Genomic DNA, 26,256 nt, shown 5'->3' on the forward strand with positions numbered 1-26,256 from the left:
CATTTTATTATAATTCCCAACTTTAGTGACTGACATGAACCCTTTCATCCACTGGGTCATCACATGCTACAAATCTATATATAAAATCAAGTGTGTAATGTGTAATGTTTATTCAATCCAATGTTTATTTGGGAATTAATATTTTGAAAGTACTGAGCAGCAGCGAGGGAAAACACAAGAAGAGCAGAAAATATGAGCTTTTCTTTTAGTATTTTTGTCGAGACTGATGAGTCACAGTCCCAAACATCTGCTCCATAAAAACTACATCTGAGACCCAGTCCACCATCCACACACTGAATATTTCAAGCCATTGGACACACACACACACACACGATTCATTATTCATCGTCTTCTCGCTGCAACACACATCTGCACCACCACCATCATCATCATCATCATCACCACGATGAAGAGTGACAAGGCGACTGGCCTGCTGTTCTCAGACCTGAAATTGCATGTGACACATGTGACGTCGACTAACTATTGGAGAGGAGACTGTCGGACGCCCGTGTGAATTTGAAATGTCACCTAATCCAAACTGCATTGATTCACGGCTCTTCAGTTTACTCATCCTCAGCTCTCGTGATCATCGTGTCTTTCATCGTCTTGCAAATGCTTGTGAAGCTCGAATCTCTCAAATCTCATATCTTCTTCAGAGACTTGTTTGTGCTGGACAGAAAATTAAAGTTTAATAATCTTCAGGATAGAAGTACTTCCACTCTGATGTTTAAGCTTTTGTGAACAGGCTCAATTAAAATTGAAAAAATAATATTTTCTAAATTATCTAATAATGTTTATCTAAATTTCTGGATTTTCTAAAGTATCTAAATTATAAACAAATATTTCAGCCCTTAAATTCCTAAAGCTATCGACAAACGTGGATTTAAATCAACAAAACATCATGGCACATTGTTGATGACTGCTTATGTTGAATTGCTGAAGCTTCGTGAAGCCTCACCTGATGATGGGCTGGTGAGGCTTCATGAAACAGTGTCCACATTTTTCAGAGCTCAGAAGGTGTTACCCTATAAAGTGAAAGGTGAAAGGACTGTGAAAATGTGGACGCTATTTCGTGAAGCCTCACCAGCCCATCCTGCCTTTATCTGCTTATATACTTATACCCAGTCAAAACCTCTCTGTTATTCTTAAACTTCAAATGCAAAACAATAATTAAATGAGCCCAAACTTTCATCCCACATTTATCTCAGCGATGACTCATTCATTATCTTCTGTTTATCCCCTAACACACACACGCGCCAACAAATCGATGATATTCAGTTACACAAACGCTACATTCGCTCATCTCTCGACATGGTGTCGAATGAAGGCGCAAACTCGCAGACTTACTTTCAGTCTCACTTTATTTAACGATGATGTGAAAAATAAAGGCTTCCATGACATTCAGACAACAAAAAAATTTCACCCCTCCCACCCCACCCCCCGAGAAACAACACATGGCTCCAACAAGATCAGGTGTTCCAAGTGTGATACTTATTTTATACAACTTCATCATATCTATAGCTCATCTGTACATAACATGGTTACAGATACTGTAAATAAAAAAAAGAACATCCCGGTGTTATATTGTGAATTATCTCCTTAAAAATCTCTGACATATACATATATATATAGTTTTTATATATATTGTATATATAATTCTCTACTCTGAAAACAGTTATTGCCCATCTCGAACAAGTCGCATAAACATTTTTACTGTCTTTATTCAACGGACAAAACGGCGAGGCCGCAGACTCTGCAGCCGTCGCTCTCCAGGAAAGCACGCGAACAAAGTGAGGAGGTTCGGAACACCGGTGGAATGATGTTACAGTAACTGATGAGCCCTTGACCTACCACGATTGCATCGCAACAGTTTCACCCATAAACGATGGATACGGAACCAAAGAAACTCAGGGCACGTCAACAGAAAGGTTTACCTGATGGTCTGCATTTGGCATCTGGGAGCGTCTTTACAAAAGTCATTATCCAGACGATGTTTTCAGGATCAGTCGTTGCTACTTCTCGTTATTGCCCTCGGCGATTTAAGTGCTAGAACAGTAGCATCTTCGTCGTGAAGATGAGGACGATGGCGTCCACGGACACTCTTGGCATTGACCGGATCAGCAGGTAAAAATCAACTCCTGGCGTAAATCAAAAGGACGACAACAGCGTGGGTCGGCCATGACAGAAAGAAAAGTGAACTCTACATTTGTATTTCATGCCGTCTTGAGAAAGCCAAATACCAAATATTCCATACATAGACACCGTCGTCAGGGTATCAGCAAAATGTACACAATCACATATAATGTCATATATAAAATGTGCGACTGGTTTCTCGTCCTCTTTCCGAGGAAATGCCACCATCTCGCAAAGTCTCTGGCTCGACTGGGCGAGCGATTCCGGGCCGGGCGGGTGTGCAGGTGGAGCGCCCCCTTCGCTTCTCCCAGTGAGGACGCCGTCTCCCGCGGGTTGAGGCGTCGATTTAAATAACTCTATGACACGTACCATTTACAGATGTGTGGTAGTTGGACCGCACCACTGTCGCCCCCTAGTGTGTGCCGCGAGTCTGGCAGGCTACAGTATAAGACAACAGGTACGGCGCTCCACCGACGCCTCAAAAACTAAAAACCAAGACACCGATGGTGAAACAGACGCTGAGGATAAACACCTTTGTGTCTCAGCTTTACTCCGACAGGTTGTAAAAAAATAAAATGACAAAAATAAGGACATGACTGTTAAGCTCAGTGCAGCCTGGGTTTAGCACATTTCCATAGCAACTGTAGTGTGAAGTCAGTCTGTGACACTCCATCATCACCGCTGTGAGGAAGAGTGTGTGCTTTATTGGTCGTGGTCTCGGGGAGCCTGGCTCCGTCAGGTCAGTCTGTCCAGCGCACCATCCCTGTGGCTCCTGCCTGTGTATTCCGTGGATTGAGTCGGGATCAATGTGATCATTCCTTCCAAGTACCAGGATGCTCTTCCAGGCTTGCCGTGGTGAGGAACATGTAGGTGGAACGCTAGCTGCTAGCTCCGTGAGAATCGCGGTGTCACATGCTAACAGAGAAAGCAGGTGGTGAAGATAAACCCGGCCGTTGCTCACAGCGTCCTCCTCTAGCTGCCTCGCTGTCGATGGTGAAATCTTTATTGATCCCTGTATAGGTGCGGTTGTTTATCTCTGCGTTGAAATGCATAACTTTATCCTCTAGTATTGTTTCTGTTCGCTGTTCCTGTCTTCCTGTCCTCACGCGGCGTGTGACGTTCCCGACTCGGTTCACAGCGTGCAGGTGTCGGGGAAGAAGCTGACGACACATCAAATTCTGAAAATGACGATATTTACAGGTTTCACAGACTTGCACAGATTTAAGGTGAATGAACCCCCAGTTTTCGGTGGATTCCACCTGAAATGTGCGACGTTGGAATGGGATGAAGAGCGGGTCAGAACCAGAGGCAGACGATCCTCTCTGAAGCAGATGAGGCCACAGGTAAGACAGACCAAGTCCAGGCCGGTCCACGTTTACTGACGACACGCTCATGTTGTGTGTGTGTGTGTGTGGGTGTGTGTGTGGGTGTGTGTGTGCGTGTGTCCGTTGAGTCGACGACGAACAAGAAGATCTCGTTGGGGATCACAAGAGAGCCCACTCGGTAGCACCCCTCCCCCACTTTAGCTTGAGGTGACGGGTAGAGTGACGTGGCCCCTTTTCCTCCTTGTTCTGAGACAAAATACACAAACACGCTGATGACATCAGTCTATCTGTTGTGGTTAAAAAAAAGAAGTCTCCAGGCGCCAGATTGGACTGAGCTCACAGGCCAGAGACCATGACCCGGTAGGAGGGGGGCATGTGTCTGTGGCGCGGACTGGAGCCCGGGCTGCCGTTTGGGCTGGTGCAGCTGGCGTCCACCCCCCCTATGGAAGGTAGATAGGCGTGATGCAGGATGGGCAGCTGTAGGGAGAGTCGGCGCTGTATGCTGTGGACAGAGAGAGAAGCATCAGAGGTGAGCTCTGTCATTCGCTGGACTTCATCTGCCAATGCGTCCGGACGTGGGCATGTGACGCCGGGCACACATGTATATACGTATATTGTTGAATCGCTTCTTCCCGTCACAGTTTAAGTTGGGAGTGATCGACTGAACGCATTGAGGCACGTTCATCCACAGTCTATGAGTGGATGGTCAATAGTTCTCCACTCCGTTCGCCCCCTTCACCTACAGAACCTATTAGATTCTGGCTGGCAGAAAGACGATTTCTCAGCTCGCGCACGGCCAGAACATTACATAAGCAAATGCCAGTTACATAAAAAAAAAAAAAAAATGACGACAGACAGTAATCTCATCGAGGAGAACTTCAGCTCACACTTGATCTTGACTATCTCTTCAGTGGCCACCTGACTCCTGGTTCATCTAGAGCAACATCCGTCGGACGTGTCGCTGCCGCCGCCACCGCATGCTGTTCCCATTTGTCATCTTCCATCCCGCCTCTCATCCGGTGGTTAGTATCTTCCCTCTCGTTGTCCACTGCCACCTAGTTATCTCTCTTCCCTGCATGTGATCAAACATTTATGCGTCGAGGGAATCGCTGCGAGTGTTCCTTTACTTCTGTCTATTTTCAGAGCGGCTCCCAGTGTAAGAAGCAAATCGCAGGTTACGTAAGCTTCATTCCTCCCTTCCCAATCCCATCCACCTTTTCTTCCCAGAGCCCCCCCTTCCTCGTAACTCATCACCTCGGATCAACCTCCTAAATATGTGGCCCACGTCCCGCTCTCTGTCCCTGATTTGTCTGTCAGCTCCGAACTCCCGGCGAGAGAAACATGTGGGAATGAGGTCTGTAAAAGATGCATGAAGTGTCCCCCCTCAGCTGATGATGCCTGGCCTCTTTATTATTAATAACAAGTGAACGCAGATTTGTCGCAGCGGAGTGGAGCGACTGTCCCGGCTCCACAAAGGATCAATCATCAGCGAGCGCATACGTGAACAGGAGCACACATGTTGGTGTGTGGCAGCAGGAGTGGAGGCTCCTCTCCACGGTTATGCAGCATACATGTGCGTGGGTGAGAAAAGTACAGGGTCGGCACATGCTTTCGCAAGGCTGCGTTGCCAGAGCAACCGCGGGAGAGCTGCTGCTGGTGCGGCTTCTGCTGGTCGTGTGACGTGTGTTCTGAGGAGGGATCCGACAACAGCAAAAGAAGGAGCTGCTGGTTCTTACTGTTCAGGTGAGTTGATGTCCTCCAGGGGACCTCTGTTTATCCTGGAGGGATCCATAGAGCCCCACTGTCCCTGAGGCTTCTGTTCCAGGTGGTTCTTCAGGATTGACTTGTCTCCATCTACGTGGGAACACATCGTGAGAGTCAGTTTGACAGACTTGTTTGATCACTCCTTCTCTGCCAGCGCACACAAACTTACAAACTCCACAAAGACGTTCAAAATTCAATTCAATAAAAAAAAGGAAACTAGAAAAGCCCAGAGAAAGCCCAGGTGCCTGCAGAGTTCTAGTGATCGCTACATTTAGTCTTGAAAGTACAACTGTTTTACGATGAAACTTAACAGTTACTGTCAGTTTTGTTGACTGAAGTCTGTCTTCAACATCAACAAAGAACATGTTCATGTTTCAATATAATAGTTTAAGAATCGGAGAGATGGGCAATTCAATGGTGTTCCTAACCTCACAACCGCTGTGTCCTTCCAGTTTGATTTTGAGGATAAAATTGTGGTTGAGATGGCAAAGACACTCATTCACACTGAAGCTGTGAATTATTTACCCAATATAAACGCCCATATTTACATTGGACACGTGTTCAAAGTTAACTGACTGACTGATTCATGCAGCCCTTCCGTCTTTAAATGACTTTCTTTTAACAAGGATGCTTATTTTAACAGTATTTTTGTCCCTTAAAATACTGAAATAAGTTTTTGAATATGAAATTACATGGGATATTGAGGCATCAAAATGAGTTGATGTGAGGTTGAATAAACGTCTTCTTCTGAATCAAAGATATCAGAAAACAAACAAACAAAAAATAAATAAAGAAACCTTCAAATAAATGTCATCATTCATATTCGTGTTTTTGGAGGACTGTTATTAATCTATTGTTATTAATCACTCAAGGAGCTGTTACAATATTCCAGAATTAAAATAAATATATAATCATATAACATAATTTTAGCAGACAATATCATCGTATAATACACTTTTCCCTATTTTCACATACTTAAGTGACAAAATTCAGGTAACGTTATATGCCAACTTTCTTCTGTCTATTGCCCTCAGACAGTGTATAATGTGGCCTCATGGAACCTAAAAATAAAACATACATCACGTCTCTTTCGAAGCAATATAAAATTCAATGTGTCCAACATCTGTGTTCACATGTGTCAGGCTTTGCGCTCGCTACTTCTGTGAGCATCCCACACCTTTTAGGCAGCAGCCTTCAAGGAACAGAGAGAGAATAACTTGTCTCTTGGCTGCGAACATGCTGACGTTTGAGGATGAATCTGCAGCGAGGTGAGAGAACAGGTGCGAGTCCGGACAGGTAGAGAGTCACAGTCGAAGCAGGACTGGGGACGTGTTGGATTGAAAGTACATAACACATCACCGCACTTGCTGGAATAATGAGGCAGTGCTGGTGAATTGAAAAGTTTGCAGCAGAGTGAAGAGCATGTTGAACTTCCTTCCGTTCCTCATCGGGCTCCTTCCCGGCTCATCTGACAGCTTCATTAGACTGAGAACAGCTTCTCACACATCACGTCACGCTGCTACAATGCTGATGCAGAGTGATGCTGCTGGGATGCAACGATTCACTGAGTCGATAGAAAGAAAATCTCTCCTCTGATTTAGACTTAACCGAGCCAGAACGTGAGGCGTTTGAACTCTCTCCGCTTCCAGCCATTAAAACATGAAAACCTTTTTTTTTTAATGAGTGTACAACAGTAAAGCAAACTTCACGGGCTTTATTCTTATTCTGGGATAAACAAAATGAAATGACCTGGATTATTAAAAATATCAGCGAATGTGTCGCCATCCTTTTCCCCTGGGAGGGTCAGCAAATAAGTCTAATTACAAGACGCTTCCAAGAACTCACAGATCCACATCAAAGGTTTGCAAAGCACAACTGAGGACACAGGAGTAAATAAAGACGGAAAATTAAATCTTCAGGGTGATTTTCAACAAACACTTTTTGTCTTTTGATTTTGGATAAACTTCCCAAACACAGAGCTAGAAAGTTTTAGCCAGTAATTTACATGCAGAACTAATAGGAATGAATATTTTAAAAGTTTATATATATATATATATATATATATATATATATATATATATATATATATATATATATATATATATATATATATATATATATACTCCAAAACAAATTTAGAATTTTCAAAATATAAAGGGAACATGAGTTTTCTTTGATAATGTTCCTTTCTTCTACTGTCACTACTTTCTCCTTTTGAACATGTGAATACTTATGAAGAAAATCCTTTGAACCGACGACAGCAAGTTATTGGTCCGCAGCTGAGGTTGTACAACGCTGGCCGCGCTCCACTCACCTCTGCCGTCCGTGAAGTTGCGAATACTGAGGATGTTGTTGGCGTCGGGGTAGTTGTTCTGCTTGATGTAGGGCGTCTTCTCCGGAGTGTCCTGCAGCTGCATGGTCACTTCCTCCAGCTCCTTGTCCAGCTTTGGGTGAACAAAGCCGACAAAAACCATACGTTACAGTCGCCTGCATTCAGGTGGTTTTCAATGAATAAATGTTTACTTATTTGTGTTTCTGTAAGATCGGTTCCTTATGTGTGCATCATTGCTTGTTGTCTATAAGCTAGTGCTGTTTTTGTTTCATGTTCTGCATGCTGAATTATTGTTTGTTGTTTAATTGTTGTCTTAATTCAATGTAGTTTTTAATGATTTATTTTTTTAAAGTAATTAATAGTTGTGCTTTTTCCTGTTGTAGTTAATAGATTGTTTTTGTCTTCAGTTATCTGTTAATGTGTTTGGATTTTTGTGATAAGGAAGCACTTCCTTGTCATTGGATCATTTTGTGTTTGGAGATTCTATTTTGTATTTTGTATATGTAACCTCCATTCCTATTGTGTGCCATGTTGCATACCTCTGTTATCCTCATGCGCAGCCTGTGGTTGTCGGTTTGAAGCCCATCCAGCCGTGAGGTGTTGGCCTGGTTGACACTGGTCACGGAGGTGGAGGTCTTGGAGTCCTCCTTCTTCTGGTTCTGGGTGAACTTTAACCTCCGGTTCTGAGTGGCTGCATCAGGATTGGTTCTCATGGTGATGAACTGGAACGGAGAGGTCACATGATCAGAGCCAAAGAAACATCACCAAAGCTTCAGCTAGACGTTCAACCGGAACAGGGCGAAGCCCCTCACTGACCTTTGGAACGAAAACCAGGCAGAGGGTGATGGTGCTGCAGAAGATGATGACCAGTGCTACGATGCAGAACTGCACGTTGGGCTGATCTCTGGTCAGGAACGACACTGCTGCGCCGATGATGCACATGATTCCGACGTTGTACACGCTCATGCCGATGTACTTGCTGTCGTTGAGAGCTGGGATGCTCACGTTCCTGGTCTCCCATGCCAGGAAGCAGCCGAAAAGCTGCAGGAGGAATGAGAAGAACATTGAGGCTTGGCTGAAGACAAGACTGGGGAGAAGGTGAGGGGATGTTTTGCTTCTGTGTGAACTCCCTCAAGCTCAGACAGCTGCCACAATCCATTCTCATGCCACTCATCCTGTTGAGCCCAAAACATCTGATGCCAGAAGACACACGAATGTGCCTCTTCTTTGGTATTATGTAAATGCCTGGATGGGATGGTGGGTTTTGTTTGAGCCAAATAATAAAGTCATTTACAGATGCTGCCTCTCCAGGCGACTTTGAGTTGAAATCGCGGTGAGTGAGAGAAAAGAGAGCCGTGACAGTTGGAGGACCCCAAACTCTGAGGTAATTCTCTGAGTATTTGAGACAAAGTTTAGAATCTTCTCTTACTTCTGATAGAGCTGAGTCTCAAAGACATTCATTGAATGCAGCGATTGATTCTTAATGATTTTGAATTCCCCGAGCACGGCAGGTTTGTTGCTAAATCACTGCTGTGAGACACCACTCCTTAATAAAGATACAGTTTGGGTTTTGATTGTGATGGGATCCAAGGAAATACTGTCTATTTCCATCCTGCAGGAAAAGTTATTAATCTCAAGGGTCCACGTTGGGAAGATCCACATCCCAGATACCGGCTCCTGAACTCCCAGTTTCTATTATTGGAAGCGCACTCTGTAAAAATAAGGTGAGGCAGAGCTGCAGCACCGAGAGTTACTGAGGTACAAACCCAGGAAGTTTGGAGATTACATGCAGATTTGAAGCCTCAGCTGTGGTCACGTCATGTGACGTAAATCTACATTGTACGTGGCTTAGAATTTATCATGTTCAAATTGCAGAATACCCTACTACTTTTTTTCCCAGTTGCAAACCTGGATCAGGTTTCCTCTGGGCACTTTGGTTTCCTCATCCAAAAGCAGGTCTCAGTGTCCTCACAAGCAGTTACTGTAGGTACTTATGAGGAGTTCCTGGTACTACCCCTCTGGTTGGCTTCCTCAACCCTCCAGGGACATTGTACCCTCTTGCAATGCCAGGTGTGGACCACCAGATCAAGACCCTGTCATAGCCAGCCTAACCTCCGGACCTGAACCCCACAGAAAACCTCTGGAATGTGATGAAGAGATGAGGAAGAAGAAGAATTCTTGTTTTAAAATTAATATAATATTGTTTTCTTTACATTATTTGAGGTCTGAAAACATTACCTATTTTTGTTATTTTGACCATTTGTCATTTTCAGCAAATTAATACTCTTTATTTGGTATATTACTGAATCAAAAGATGGACCCATACTTACGTTTAAATAACAAAATATTGTTCATTTTGTATCAGTTTGACAATAGCACAATAAATCACGATGGTGGCTATATTCAAGTTTTTATATCACCTTATTAAAAGTAAAGCTCTTTCAATGTCTTGAAAATATTTGTATAAGAATTTCAATGTTATAAGAATTTCAAGTACATTCAGAGTAGTAGAAACCCTGGCCACTGTGTAGTGAAAAACCTCCCTGAACAAAAGCAACAGCTGCTTTTGTTTGCTTTTGTTCAGGGATTCCTCCATGTTCGTTGTTGTTGTTATCATCCTAGCTGCCACGTGTCTTGTGCATCAGTGTGGACCAGGAACTCCTGCACTGACAAAGGTTCCCTGTTGTCTGGAGAGCAAACTGTAAAATTAAATATATATCTTTTAAATATATATTTAAACTTGTAAACTCAGCCAAGATAGGTAATAATTTCAAGTTTGACTCCAGGGCTTTTCATTCCTAAGATCCGACAGTGTAAATTCTTGCAGTTTTTCCTAATGGTTTTAACTTAAAATTTGGATCAGGAGTGTATATACTGTCCATCACATTTGTATGAAGGAATTTCCCACACAAGCCCTTTAAGTTCATGTCGGACAAACATATTGTTGCGTTGTAGATCAAACCTGCTCTGGTTACTTTAGCAGCTCTTAGATGGTGCCGCTGTCATATGCGTAGAGCGGTGTAACAACGTTAAGCTTCTCACCATGAGCAGCCCCTTGTAGGCGTAGACGATGCCCAGCCAAATAGTCATGTGGGTGTTTTCACAGTGCTCCAGGAAGGGACGGATGGCAATGTCGCGCCCCTGAGGGTCGGCCTGTCCAACACACAACACAGAAGAAGAGTTAAATGGGAGAAACGCATGGCTGCAAATAACGTGATTCTTCATATTCATATTCAGCGAAAGTTTCCCAGACAGACCGCGACGATGAAACGGTAAATCAAAGTGCGCCCTCCTGCTTGTGGCGTCTCTGAAGTCAGCACAAGTATAATGAAACCCTGCGTCTGGGAGGCTAAGCTAATGAGGGAAGTCTGTGATTTACTCTCCGTCCCTCCTTGTTTCTCTCTCCCTCTTGCTTTCATATACGCCACCTAAGCAGTCTGAGACTCCTGACTCACAGGGCAGCAGCAGCGGATATAAAGCGTCACCTGCGCTGGCCCCTGGCAGCCGGCGGCCGGCTCGGAACGTCTTCAATAAAGCGTTAATTCATCCTGCCTGGACTCATCGGAGGCTGCTCCTGTGTATCATGTGTCACCTGCCTCACCGGGGACCGGGCCTGGGACGGGGCCTGGGACAGGGCCTGGGACGGGGCCTGGGACGGGGCCTGGGACGGGGCCTGGGACGGGGCCTGGCATGAGGCCTGCGCCGCTCCGTCAGAGAGTGAGGGATTATATCCAGCAATACACGTCGGGGAGATTTGAAGAAAAATTAATTAGTGCGGTTTATACATATTTAGATGTTTGGTACGTCGCAGCTGCAGGAACAAGCATATGCTGCGAAGCCTTTAATGAAAGTTAATTAGCAGTAAATGTCCTGCAGCAGTCACACGAAATACATGAATAATTCATGCACTACCACTGTTTTATGAGCTTTTAATATGTAATATTACAACATTTGTCTCCACGACAGGTAAACTATAAATGTATCCTCAATATACATATAAATATATCAAAGTTCAAACCTCCTTTTTTGGATTTGTACTTCAACTATATAGTGTACTTGCACTCATTTCTTTAGATATGAGGATGAGTAGCAACAGGAAATGGGAGGGATGATATGCAAGAGTGGGTCTAGTAGAAGCAAATGTATTTGCTAGTGATGTAGCTGTTGAGGCTTCATGAAACAGTCCTCATTTTCAGAGCTACCAAGATGGCAATCTCTGCTCTAAAATCTTTTACTTCAAACAACTATTTTCATGAAACCTCACATCATTTTTAAAACAATAGCGCCACCTGCTGAGTGCAGAGATTGAGGACACTGTTTCATGAAGCCTCAAAATTATTGGCATCTTTGGTTTGGTTTCTTCTGGTGATTTGAAGTGGGACTACTGGCATCACTTTCTTTATCATTTTTTCTTTTCAAGAACTTCTCCATACTTGGTAACTATCACAGATTTGCAGCTGTCAAGTCAATGCAGTGACACACTACGGCCAGCATACGTGGCTCATGTATTAAAATTGAGCGTCTTGCGGCCCAGAGGCGTAAACAAAAACTTTTAGCGGCCCTCTAAGAGGCGCTCGTGGTCCAACCATGGGCCCCGGCCCTGTGGTTGAATCACTGCTCTGGATTAACACTGAATTCAATTCTGAGCTGACCGTATAGGTTTATTGCCTTATTAAGCTGGGCCATATAAAGTCACTCAGGCAGCAGGATTTGGCCGTTTTTGCATGTGTGAGCTGGTTGAAAGCAAATCCATGCGTTCATTCTTCAAAAACTAGAAATAAACTGCTGCTTGCTTTTTGACTAATTCCTTTCTGTGACTGCTGCATGGAAACACTGACAGCAAGTGGCGTGGATGATCACTCTCATGAGCGGCACGGCAAGTGGATCTGAAGTTTTCTGCCCTGATGTTTCCCAAATTTGCGATTTGAATACATCTTTACTTTGTCTAAGAACCAGGAGAACAGTTACACTTTCTAAGAGCCAAGGAGGACGGCAACAGAAGAAAGCGGGGCGCGTGATGAGGCACAAAAGAGGGTTACTATAGTGTAGAGACACAGAGGAGACGCTCTCAGAATACAGTGACATTGGAATGGGAGACTGCAAGAAGACATTCCGCGATTTAATGAGGTACATATGCATTGCTGGCTTTCAGTCCAACATCATTTTAGACTATGTCTATGTAATTATGCATCATTTCTCCTGAAGTGGGTCGCTGTTGAGCAAAAAAAAAAAAAAATTGTCAACTTTTGCCTGCAGTAGTAAACAAAGTGATGAATGGATGTTACAGTTTGTATTGCGAGATTCCCTTTGCTATTCCCGCGAGAATCTCCCATGTGTTTGAGGGTTGGGATGCACCAATATGAAGCCACTTTCTGTACTGTGAGTCTTGTGAGTGTCAAAGTCAAAGGTTAACTTTTCAGCTTCAATCGACTATTCAGTGGAGAAGCACAGCTCAGGAGCTACAAAATGGTGCAAAGCAATTTAAGTTTCAAGAAAACCATTTCATAAACATTGTGAGTCTAAAGCGTAAAGTTAATTACAAATACAACACAGGTTCTACTGAATAAACCATGACGTTGGAACTGACAATCCTTAGACGCTATGCCTTTAATTCCTAAGCAACTAATGCAGGTTCCAAAGAAACGTGCTGTCGGGATAATTCAGTCGCGAAGGACAGTGTGGATAAGCACTTTCACCTCTGAGGACATGGAGCTAAATGAAAAGGCAGCGAGCATCACGTCCTGAGAAAAAAAAAGTTTTCATTCTCTGTGCCACCAAAAAAGTCGGGGTTAGAGGCGAGGGACACCCTGGACAGCTCGCTGTTTTATCACCAGGCAAAAACAGACACCTGTGGACAATTCAGAGTCATAAAATACATTTGGGATTTTTTTTTTTTTTTTGTGCAAAAGGGAGGAAACCGGAGTGCGTGTTGGGTTTCATATCCATAACATGAAAAGTTCAAGACAGATTTCAGCTGGCTTCAAGCAGACGCAGTTTAGAGCTGTCGCATTTGATTTGGACTCGTAATGTTTGCTTCCTGTGATGAGCACATTTCCAAAGGAAAAAAAAAAAAAAAAAAAAAAAAAAAAAAAAAAAAAAATATATATATATATATATATATATATATATATATATATATATATAATTGCTCCTCTGATTAAACCTTGCGCAGCATCAATAATTTGCTGTGATCAAAGCCACTGTGTTACTTTGCGACGAGCATATGCACAGTATGTCGCGTGGTTTCGGCTGAGCGACCCCTGAGCTCTCAGAAATGATTTCTTAATTCAATACCAGAGACACATTCTGCACCGGCGCTCGCTGCATTGTCAGCGCTTCAAGCAAACTTGTGTCACAAACAACAAAATGATAGAGCAAAACGAGATATAACGCTTATTAGGCTTGGCTCTCTATCGCAGCACAGCAGGCTGGAGCGCTCGCCCCTGCGCGGGAAAGCTGTCTGGGGAGTTGCCAGGCAACAGGACTGTAGGCGGGAGACAGTCACAGCAGCGTCATTTTTCACGGCATTAGCTTTCTAACAGATCGCACTGGCGGGACGGAGATCAGACCTGATGGCCTGTGGTGAGATGGAGGGAGATGAGACGGAGAGCGGAAGCGATCGGGTACTCAATCGAGGGTGGGACGGACAAGAAGGCAGGGCAGGAAGATGGATCATGTTTAAGGAAAAGAAAGTTGAAGTGAACAGCCTCAAACTTCAGATAGCGTTAGCAGGCCGATAACCACTGTTTCTCAATGGTCTGTTGATCTAAATAGCAGCCGACTGATCGTATAATGGAGTGCAGTGGAGTTTCCATGTGTCTAGTGTACACAGCAACAATGGGACAAAGTTGGCCCATGGTGCATATTTGGACTCAACACTGGTGGGACTGTCCAACAAATATTAATCTGTGATTAAGTATTTACAATTACAATGTGATGTGAGTCAGTGGGAACTTAAAGTACATGCAAATGAAGTGTGTTGACAGAGTGGTGTAGAGCAGTGATTCTTAATCATAGGGCCGGGGCCCATGGTTGAGCCACGAGTGCCTACTAGAAGGCCGCTAGGAGTTTTTTGTTTTACACCTTTAGACCGTGAGACACTTGACAGCTGCAAACCTGTGATAGTTACCAACTATGGAGAAGATCTTGAAAAGAAAAAATGATAAAGAAAGTGATGGCGCCCCCAACAATAAATACTGTTCATGAAAGCACCTGTTGAAGCAGTTTTGAAAATGAAATACAACATTATATGGCAATACTTTCATTTACACTTTACTTGTATCTTCTTTGGATTAAATAAAATGTATTGTTTTTCTTTTATAATGTTTAGACATTATATTTATTTTATTCAGAATTTTATTCCGTTTTTCCAATTTCCAACAGTTTGCATCAAGTGTATTTTTTTCTTTTTTTTTTGATGAATATGACTTGCACCTGGTTCTGCTGCTGGTTGGACTTTTCAATGACAATTGAATATCTTATCTATCACTTGCGATGATCACATGGTTTCATGTCATTTCACAAGGCTTTGGTTTGTTTACGTTTCAGTACATTAAATGAGGTTATTGATCACAAATTAAATCATGAATCACTTCTATTACTTGAATGGGCCGTGCGCCTATTTGTCCTGGGAAAGGTGAGGCCCGAGATCAAAAAGGTTAAGAACCCCTGGTGTAGTCCACTGATATGCCACAGAAAGGGGAGGTGACGGGACTCTTCTGCAGAAAGGTTTTAGCTTTTCAAATGCTGCAGTCGCCTCACAAACAACACTTTCACTTACTTGTATTGCCAAACTAGTGTCATTTCATTAGCATGCATGTACTTGGAGACTGTCATCTGTCGATACACATACACGTCACTTCATTGTCAGACATCTGGAGGATGGTGACAACTATGTTTCGACTGTAAATGCTTCTGCATCTGAGACGTACCACCATGAAAAGTAAGGAAATTGCAAATTGACCACGTGATCCATGTCTTTGATGGGTTTTGGGTGAAATGTTCCAATGCCTTTGATGTTTCCGATCGTGGGGCTGTCGCAGTGGCTGCCGACATTTTCCTCTTCTTGTTGGTCGCCACACAAGCAAAAATAATGAATTTTATTGTTGATTTAAGTTACCCAAGAGTGGCACCCTGATTTTTCATGAATGCGTCGCAGAGTTGTTTTAAAAAATTTCCAAATAAGTCATATCCCACCTTGGGGAAATTATATGGTTGTAGATTTGCCTCTGCAAGGTTTGGCTAATGAAAATATTTTCCCGAGTCAGCTCCTACTGAAATATCATGGTGTACACTGTCAGAATAAATGTATTCTTCTCCTGGCTCTTCACTTTTCTTAGTTCCGTCTCTTCAGGAAGGAGGAAACGAAGACTGAAGAGAGGAGACCACGAGGATTCTGCACTCTTCATTTCAAGAGGGGACCAAGATTTATACACAAAATAGGGATAATCTCCGCCACAGATGGAACTGTCCACATGATAAAGCATGTCAGCTACAAAACTCACTCAACAAATTCATCACGCCGTGGACCCTTCAGCATGTTTGTTAGTCTCCCTCTGTAAGAAGAGGAGCGAGATCTCGATCTCAGACGAGTCACTGTATGCACATCGTGACTTCCTCTATTAATCACACTCAAACATCATAATCGTTTAATGTAATAAGGCAGGAAGAGCCAGACAGACCGTCCCGGCTCTCCCTCCTCAGCTGCACGGAGACTGCTGCAGGGTTTGTTTCTGGATATGAATCTCCCCTGACTCCGCCGTGTCCTCCGGCTCTGGTGACACCAAGCAGCAGGAGAGTCTCCGGCAACAATGTGGGAGGATGTTAAGAGATTGTTCATCACTACCCGCAGCTACTACTCGCAGGTTCACTCTTCCAATTGGTGTCGGCGTTGGCACCTGGTGTGCAGTCACACAGTGTTGATGATAACTGGACTTGTGTGAGTGCACAGGGACGCACACCGCCCACGACGCTTTGACAGTTTTATGACACGAGAATAAAACCATCCAGGTGGAGTTTCTGTTGTATGTGGTCGTCCTTCACTCTTTTTTGAGCAGTTTGTGCCGGACGGACACACATATTTTGAAGGGATGTCAGGAGTGTTTTACATATGTTGGCAGGTGAGAGTCACCAAGCAGGATGGTGTAAGAGACGCATGATGTATGTTGGGCCTAAATGTTGTGGTTAGCTGCTTCCTCTAGAAGAAGTCTTTAGATGAGCCAGTCTCCAAAATCATAGCTAACTACCAGACCCAGCGGTGGGCTCATGAACACCAGGGGTCTTAGCGAGAAAACACTTGACCCTTGACAACAAAGATTGGGTCCAACTGACTTTTTGACTTCCAAAGTTAAAAGACTTGGAAGTGAAAGAAGCAGGAACAGTGAGGGAAAAAGAGGGTGGGGGAGAGGAGGCCGGGCGAGCGCCTCTGGTCCATGCTGACCTACATGCAGTGCGGCCGTGGTGGCAGGGCAGCGAGACGCCGCCGGGTGTGTGGGTCGGTGCCATCCCACTTCAACAGAGTGTGTCAGAGTTTGGTGTGTGCGTGTGTGTGTGTGTGTGTGGTTTACAGTAGTGTCTAACTTACACTAGCCCAGGATCTTCCACCTCACTGCGTCTTCACAGATATTATTGAGGCCGACAAAAGACGAGGTCGAAGTGAAAACGGATGAAGGCGAGCGAAAGAAAGTTACACTTCCGCTCGTATTCACTTTAGCCTTGCGGATGAATTGCATCATATTCAGACTATTAGCAGCATCGATGATGAAAATATAGATCAGCCGCGCTGTGGCGAGACCAAAGGCGAGCTCAATCTTCACTAAGAGAATCTCAAACTGCAGGAGTTGACTTTATTATGCTTTTTGCTTCAGATCAAATCACACAAGGCAGGAGAGAGAAAAAAGCTTCAATATTGGATTTCTATCTGGAGATCGCGGCATCAGCTCAGCTATATATCAGAGTGGACCAGACAAGGAATTCAAATGAGGACATATTTTATGTATGAACACAGAAGTAGATGAGTACAAAAGTGTTCCAGTGAAGAGGAGCCAACAAACAAACACGCTCACTCACTTGTGCATTCTTACCACATTAGAGCCTAATAGCACATGGAGATGCGAGTGGGACATGTAATTATGAAATATGTGCAAATAGTTCACCATAAACACACGCACGCACACTCTAGAGCTCCAGCAGGGAGCTGCCTTAACTGATTTATTAAGAGCTAAACGCATCATTAGCGCGAGCGGCTAACCCTGAACGTTGGGCTCATTAGAATATGTAAATTCCCCGCTATAGACTGACACTCACTTACGTTGCAAGTTAAGGACTTTGTTATCGCACACAGCCGTTATTGCCGCGCGATTCTTTAACATAAGGCTGTTTTCACAGCAGCCATCTGCAGGCTCCAGAGTGTGCGTTGGCTCAAACTGTCAACTCAGGAAGCTGCTGTGGCTGCAGTTGTGGAAGAGGTGGTTAGACTGTTGGGTAAGCTGCAAGAGCAACGGTGGATGAAGAGTGCGTCGCGGGACGTTGTGTGAATTGATCTTTATAGAGACTCAAAATGTGGCGCATCGCCGCAGAGACGGACTGGATGCCGCAGCAGATCTTGGATCTGTCTTTGCTGAGGCTCAGCGGGTACAGAAGGATTCTGTTTTTGCTGCATTATAGTGCGAGTGAGGGGAGAGGAAGTAGAGAACACTAACAAAATAAAAGCATCCACACAACTCAATGAAATCTCCAGGAAGAAAACAAAGGGTCGCTCCGCACTTTGGGGGAACCACAACTTTGGTGGTACATGATCAAATGAAATTGTACCTGTGGGATAACAATTCTCAAGCTACATTTGAAGAGTATGGCACCAGGATTTTACCATCTGACCCTGCAGAAAGCAGCAAATATCTAGCCACTAAAAGAATGTTCTCAGTTGCAGACAACTTATTTTCAACAAGAGGCAGTCGCTGCTCCTCTTGGACAGTGTCATCACATGATTCGTCATAAAAGGAGTGTCATATTGTGCATATAGAATTTAATCCACAACAACTGAGAAAAAATAATTTAACTGCTAAACTTACATTACAATACAGTCTCCTAAAATCCCACATCAGACAGACTGTGAGATCTCATCATGTCGCAACATTAGCATCACCCTCACAGTTTAATATCCGACAAACATTTGCAGCAGAACTGGGGACTATTTACCTTAAAAACACCAACACACACACAAAGACAAGACAATTCTACGTAGCAGTCATGCTCAGCTCATCGCTCTGCCTCAAACAATTATACGTACAAACACGCGAGCGCTATTCCACCCAAGGTCTTGACGCTCTTCCTCACGTTACGCCATCATTCTATTTGCTCCATCACTGGCAACCTATTTCTTCCTTCGTCCACGAGGTAATCATTTCTGATTCGATTCAACACGTGCGCTCCCTTGCGTCAGCTGATTATTGAGCAGAACAAAGGCCCGTATAACCCCTTTTTATTTCGGTTGCAAAACGAGATTTCCGCCCATCTCAATCAAATATTTCTTTTGGCGCAGGAAATGTGCTTGATTTGTCTTCCTCTCCGTTTTTGTTCACACTGCCTGACACCAGGCCTCGAAACAAGGAGCATCTTCCTGCACAGCATTCAAATCCAACACATTTATTTGTGTTCTTACCCTCCACATTCATGGGTAATGCTTTCCAACGAATGCGTTTTGCTCATATTTGTCACATTACAGGGCGATTTAAAAGGGAGACAACAGACTCCAAATGACCTTTAACAACCGCCTTGCACTGTTATCATTTATATTGGAGGAAATTGGAGGAGGAAATCCCCACTGGGGCCGTCTCTCTTTGAAAAGGCAAACGCCATTATTCTCAGGATACATGCCGCTGCTATGATAGTTGACGCTGCTGTGTCACACGGAAAACCATACCGAGCTCCCACTTTTGAGCTTCTGTTTCAGCGCCTCTCCTTCTGTCCCTATAAAGCCAGCGCTGTAATTGAGTCCTTTGAGGCCCCTTGTTGCCAGGAGCCCTGTGTTGTGGTGGTTTAATTGGCTTTGTTATTCACAAGCAAACCCCCATGTACTCTGCTTTGTCAGAGGTGAAGACCTCCCAGTCCTGTTTTTCTGAGGGGAGTCGTTGATAATATTGATACTGCCTGCAGTTTAACATTTAGCATAATCTATAAGTTTTGTTTCACTGTGCTCTCCCTCTATTATTTCATGTTCCTCTGTATCGCCATCCTCCTCTACTCCTCCAGAACTCCTTTTACCCACCAAGACTTCACAATGTAAGCACAATACAACACAACTTTGTGGGTCTTAGCAAACATTAGATATATAATATGACTCTCCTTCAGAAGGTCGGAATAAAAAAATGGTGCAACCCTTTTACTCAGTACATGACACTGACATCAAGGGTCGGCATCACATACACACACACAACCCCTTGATTTTAATAACATTATAGTGTGAAGCTTTTTGGTGCAATAACCAGCATGCAACCAATGTTGGCCTTCATCCACTGCCAAAAGAATGGGCTTCTCTGATAATGAAATGCTAAATGCCAAAGTTACAAATCTGGCTATTCTACAAATATAACACTGCAAAAATAACACTTGAATTACTAAAAACAATAGAGATACATTTCATATTATAACTAAAGTTGGCACACAGTGACCAAGTCACCGGATGTGGTGTCATTCCACCTTCTACGAGAGCTCACCCCTGCAACTAGAACAGGTACGTTTTTCAGTCTCCGCCAACAGATTGAGAACATGGCAAACTGTGATGGTCAGGAAGGACGGGTGAATGCAAGTAGCTGTGTCTGAGTTGAAATGAGAAATGAGATCGACCAGAAATCTTCTATGATCATTAGTCGGGATCAAATAGTCGCCTCGCCGTGCTGACAGGGAATAACTTATCACACAGCGTCTTAGTCAGCTGGGCTGCAAATGACCCGGCTACGTCTGCTCTAGTCCTTAACGTAGATCAGTGCTTCTCAATTGTTTTCTGTTGCACCACCACACAGGAAGAAGTAAACATTTCGTGCCACACCAACTCTCCGCCGCCTCTGTAAATAGTATCATTTGTCTATAAAATTACTACAAGTACACCTCTGCATAACTGTGTCCTTATTAACATTAAAGAAAAGAAAAAACAAAGTAATATAGATCAACTTACAATGAAGGATAACTATATCAACATTGTTTTTGTCTCTAACAGGAAAGATTTAAAGTTCATCAATTTGCCTGACAAAAAAAAGAAAAAACAGTCAAAAAGCATGTTCTGAGGTCATATGCGCCCCCCCACGAGGGACCGCCCCACTATTTGAGAAGGACGGACGTAGATGCAGTCGTGCATCAGGTTTCTAAACACCTCCGGACCCGGTTACAGTGTTCGGTGGAATGAAAGTGCCGGCATAGTCTCAACAAGGCGCTGTAAGGTGCCACTAGAAACGCTAATAATGAAGATTAGAGAGTCAAACCTAGCTGAAACTGAAGCACAAAAAGGAGGTGTTGTTTTTCACTGTGTGAAGTCAATCTGTCTCTCTGACACAAACCTTGTCAAATAAACACATTTTTGTTGGCACAGTTCGATTGAGTTATGATTTTTTTCTTTGCCCATCTATATGGAAAATGTAATTACTGCCAATATGTTTGGAAATATTAAATTCTTTAGGTATCAGAGGATTCAATGCCGTCCGTGAATTTGTGTAACTCGCATCCCAAGAGACGTAATTGGGTTGAGTTGAGTAGAAGAGGATTTAAATGTTATTTTTTTGGTGTGAGCATTTTTATTCAGGGATCTTATAACTTCGCCACTTGTTTCGGCTGTTGCACTACATCATGCGACTTGTCTGAGAATTGCTTCCACCACAAGTTGTTGATATCAGACGCGTAAGTAATCTATGTAGAATATCTAGAAGTGCTTTGCCTGCTGAAGATGAATAAAAAATTATGCTCTGAGCAGCCGTCAAAAAAGGGTAGTAAACATTGTCTTCCATTGTTTTTATATTTGTAACTTTGACATGTAAAACTAGTCCGAAACAGACTCCTGTCTGAGCCAAGTTGCGTCGGCTGAAATGAAACGGTTCGGTAGGACAGGTTGTTTTTGGCAACCCAGGCTTTTGCCACCTTAAGAGAGTGTGATAGCATCGGCAAGTTAATAGGAGCAGACAGAATAAAGCATGGCCTTTCTGCTCCGCCACTGTGCCAGCTGGCCCCCGCCACTGTTTTAAACAAACAAAATAGCACGATGACCGTTCCTGCAGAAAAACACATAACATCTGTTGTGGAACGAGTGAAGAGCGTGCCCTTATGGCAAGTTTGTGCCAGAGCTGTTCTCATTAAAGGTCAACGGATGAAGCAGAAAGCAAGATAAAAGGAGCACCGCTGCAGTAAAATGACTGCGATGGAGGGATGGAAACAAAAGAGTGAGAGCTGCCACGGAACAAGTTGGTCCCAATTACCTGTCTGAGAAGTTCTGATCGGCTTTTGAAAACAATCATTTCCAAAATGACGAACACGTAATTCACACTTTCCTGTTTATCGCTGCAGTCTCACACTCACTTGATATTCTATAGTTGCAATCCATCGCCTGCAGCGTCCAGCCTCTTGCTCGACCTTGGGGAGATTTAATGATGTAGAAATACATCGGCTCTCTGCAGGAGTCCCGCGCTCCACTTTCAGAGCAGGAAGGAATCACACATCCGACAAGAAATCCAAATGATGACACACGTCGGGAGCAGGCACACTGAAGGCAGAGAAGTAAATGCGCTCCATGCCCACGAGCGCGTCTTACAGGGGGGCGCGATCATGGCTGGGGAGGCACAGTGAGGACATGAGGCTGTGAATTTTGTGATGGAGGCATTACTTTTCGCCTGCGGGGAGCAACCTCACGAGCGCAGTGCTTAACGCAACAGCCGTACAAACACTTCACCTGCTGCTCGGGACACACAGAATAATGGGTGAGTCACAGGCTCCCGGGGCATCTCTCCATCCCATCAACCCCCCTGATAAACACAACACCTTGCACTTGACTACTGGTTACCAACAAACACATGAGGAGAATCTCAAAGTAATACTGCGTCATGGTATCAGTAAACAACTCAGCGCCTCACTAATGGCAGTACATGAACACTAACTTAACATGGCTAGCATCTCCTTTAAAAGGAAGTGTTGAGCTAAATCAGCAACTACACACATCTACAGTACAAGCTGTGGGTTACTCATCGTAACTGGCCTCCTTCTTTGTGTTGAGGCTCTTCCCTCTCAAGCTTTTCTCTTCATTTGTCACATGTATGGATAACACAGTTATCTTGAGCGGGTCCACCCTGCCTGCACTCTCCTCTTCAACTCCTTTAATCTGTGTCCATCACTCTCTACGACTGTTCTCCCTCTAACACTAGCACTTAACAGTAGCACTTGGTTTGGAGTGGCCTCCACTATGAAGTGCCCTCTGATGACGAAGTGAAGTGACTGACGCTTCATGACGTCACGCCTAAAGACAACTTGTCATTGGTTGCCGTGCTGTGCTTTGTTTCCTGCATATGGAGTGTTGGAGACGTTTTGGAAGCTCCAATGTTTTTGCAACCTCCTGCATCGGCGCTGATAATGTAACTTAGTGTGGTGAACCAACGGAGAAGAAATGGCTGTTGCGGTGATAGATCTGTTAGAGGTATGACAATGCTAGCCTGGATGCTAGCCGGATAGAAAGAGATAAAAACTGTTGTACATACATGTTCATGTTGTTGGACATGGTAACATGATATACGAGAGAAAATAAACAAACGGAAGAGTAGTACTTGTTACTAAAATGTCCCTGTTGTCCTATATAACATAGTTTTTCAATAAAGTACTTTGGTATCCCGTAAGTCTATCCACGCTTCATATTCTCACTTGGTTTCAAGTCAGGTCCGGACCGGTCCGTAAAACCTCATAATATGCTTAGATTTACTTTCAATGGCTGTAGCCACCATGGTCGTACTGTTGCATCAACGGCCACACCTGGCCCGCTGGCCTGCTGTTGTCCATCACGGCCGCAGAATATTAGCGTCACCCTGGGCTTTGTTTATAAAGAGAGAGCGCCATTCTCAGTTCATATCTTGTAGCGCAATGAGTAGGTGGGATTTACATGATTCAAAGACACTACGACAAGTAGACGGGAGTCGTGCCAGACGGAAACCCGCTGGAAACCTGCTGCTGGCGATCAGCAGGCGCTGGCTGCTGGCTGTGATGGGAACTTTTGAATGTCTCCTACTGTACTTCTCTAATGCTCCCAACCTGCGCGTACAATACTACACTTCCTCTCAAAGAACTCAGGCTTTTTCCCCCCAGACTTTCTCTCTCAAACAACGCATCTCTGGTGCTCTTTCTCTGCATGAAACCACACAGCTGCTCACTGATGCTGACGTCTCCTCTAAGCCTGGACTCAATGAGTCTTTCCCACACCTTCATGGTGTGACTCATCAGCTCTGCAGTTCGGATAAGCCCCTTTGTCTGAAATTAAATTAAATTAGGATTACATTTTAATCCTGTTTGGCCGCAGACTTGTTATGTTTCAAACCTTTAAGACTGAGTTTGAAACCCAAGGTCACTCTCAAGGTCACGGTACTCGACGCAACTATCAGTCAAGATAGCAAATGTATTTCAACACTGACTTTTCAAGGAATAAAAAGGGGGTTAAAGTCCATTCGTCGAGACCCTAAAGAGCAAAGCAAAGCCATCCGCAGCATGAATATTATCAAATCAATAGAACAGTAGAACACAAAGTAGTTAGGCGTGTAACATAGACTCTGGCCAGTAGAGATCCAGGGTGATAGCTGGTGTTTATCACCTGGCTAACTGAGTGTAGAGAGGTGGGGGCTGATGTTAATAAACAGTGGGGGTGGTACAGTTTAGGCTGTTCAGGCTGCTACATCAGCGGCAGGCAGGAAATCCATAAGAGTTTAACAGTCAATTACTTCAGCTGTCATTGCCCTGCCGACATCTGTCTCCTCAAGGACAGCAACGAGTCACAACAAAGAGTGATACAGACACCCCCGCCCACACCAGGAGGAGGGGTCGCCTGAGTCATGGATTTACCCAGGTTCAGAGGATGAAGAAGGAGCCCATTTGGAAATGACTGATGGAGCAATGCACAACTGTAGCTATTATTACAAGCAATTTTTGGAGTTGTTTTGTTCAAATTAAAGTTTGTGACCACAGCATGATGGTCTAAAAAACACACACAAAAAAACATTCAAACATATACTCCAATTCTACAGGATGCTGTTCTTATGTTTAATAACTTAAAAAACGTATGTAAATCTATTGTGACAAAATTAAAGTAACATTTATAGTATTTCACAAATTTAAATGACACAAGCAAATTGCATATATGCAAGTTTTGATTTTGCTCAGTTGAGCTCACGTTAAAGAGGTAAATGCTTAATACATCAGTTTATCTTAACAATATTAAGATACTACTTTTAAAACTTTGGATGGCAGATCACAAATTCACTTATTCGGAATATGCCATACGTTTCTTTTATCATCATCTAAACTGATAATTTTTGCGACTGCTGCGACTTCTTTTTTGCATCATGTATTTTTTTTCTATCACTGCTGAACCTTATGGATATACTACTGGCCTTTATATTAATGAGGATTTATTCCATATATTCTTATGTTTTTTAAATGCTTCAAAAACATTTATTTAGAGGAGTTAGACATTTGCTTTGCCACAAATGCATTGATCTTTGTTGACAATCTTTAAACTGTCTATGAAACAATTACTTTTTTTCAATTATGTCCTCAAATAAATACTTAAAGAATACACACAAAATATGAATCAACTTTTCTTCCCCACACGCTCCCCGTTGAATTGTGCTGGACTGTACATGAAATCCAACAGCTCACCCCTGACCTGGGTGAAGGGGAACAGACGCTCATTTAAACATGGATCCAAATGGTCCGGTCATGCTCCAACCATCAAGCTCAGATGATGAAATTGAGTCCATCAAATAGCTTCTACATGTTCGCAGGACACGTCTAATTTTGGAAGCAGCCATTTTTCAATCAGCACTGATTTAGATATTAAGAATGATCAGGGGATCTTGATGTTAAATGACCAATTCATTCTCACGGAAAAAAAAGACCAAGCGATGAAAATGAAAAACCCTCTTAGTGCCAGCTCAGAAGAGGCCGAGCTTCTCTCCGCTACATCGATGTGACAGGGAGATTATTACCGACGTCAGATGGTCAGGTGGTGGTTATTATTGGGGCTCAGCTGCTTGGCTGCTGGGCGCTGCCACGCTCTCTCTGGGCACAGACCCACCGTCGGAGGGCACTGCAGGGTTGGCACATTCCACAGCTGATAAGCCTGAGACAAGGAGGGTCCGGGGAACACGCCGCCTTTGCTCCCACAGAAGAAGGTCGGGGATAAAAACAGTGGAATAAAACGGGACAAATGGATGAGGAACGCAATGCTTAAAACCCAACTGATGCGTCAGCGGCTCTGACAGCTTTCACCAGCACCTATGCACACGCTGCGCTGCCTCTCTCACCACAGTGTATTTGCCTTCCACACACATTTCTATCATTTACCTCAGTTCACTGTATCAAGCTGAAGACGAAGTTAAGGGTTTCATATGAGCAGCCATCGACGAAGCTCCAGCACTCCCTCACCGCCACTTCTCATTTCTTTTATTTTATGGCTCTAATGAAGAGCAG

The 26,256-nt window shown here is 43.8% G+C and overlaps 1 protein-coding gene across 1 annotated transcript in view; it reads right to left on the reverse strand.

The window, feature by feature from the left end:
* Positions 1-1,424: 1,424 nt before the first annotated feature.
* Positions 1,425-26,256, reverse strand: part of gabbr2 (gamma-aminobutyric acid (GABA) B receptor, 2) — a 171,517-nt gene continuing 146,685 nt past the window's right edge. Inside the window, exons 14-19 of the mRNA XM_053864134.1 lie at positions 10,597-10,707; positions 8,371-8,595; positions 8,094-8,276; positions 7,537-7,666; positions 5,195-5,312; positions 1,425-3,960 (exon numbers count right to left, since the gene is read on the reverse strand). Coding sequence (XP_053720109.1) covers positions 3,795-3,960; positions 5,195-5,312; positions 7,537-7,666; positions 8,094-8,276; positions 8,371-8,595; positions 10,597-10,707 — 933 coding nt within the window. The 3' untranslated portion in view covers positions 1,425-3,794. The remainder of the gene's footprint in view (positions 3,961-5,194; positions 5,313-7,536; positions 7,667-8,093; positions 8,277-8,370; positions 8,596-10,596; positions 10,708-26,256) is intronic.

This window comes from Synchiropus splendidus, chromosome 4 (genome assembly GCF_027744825.2).
Source record: "Synchiropus splendidus isolate RoL2022-P1 chromosome 4, RoL_Sspl_1.0, whole genome shotgun sequence".
Taxonomy (NCBI): Eukaryota; Metazoa; Chordata; class Actinopteri; order Syngnathiformes; family Callionymidae; genus Synchiropus; species Synchiropus splendidus.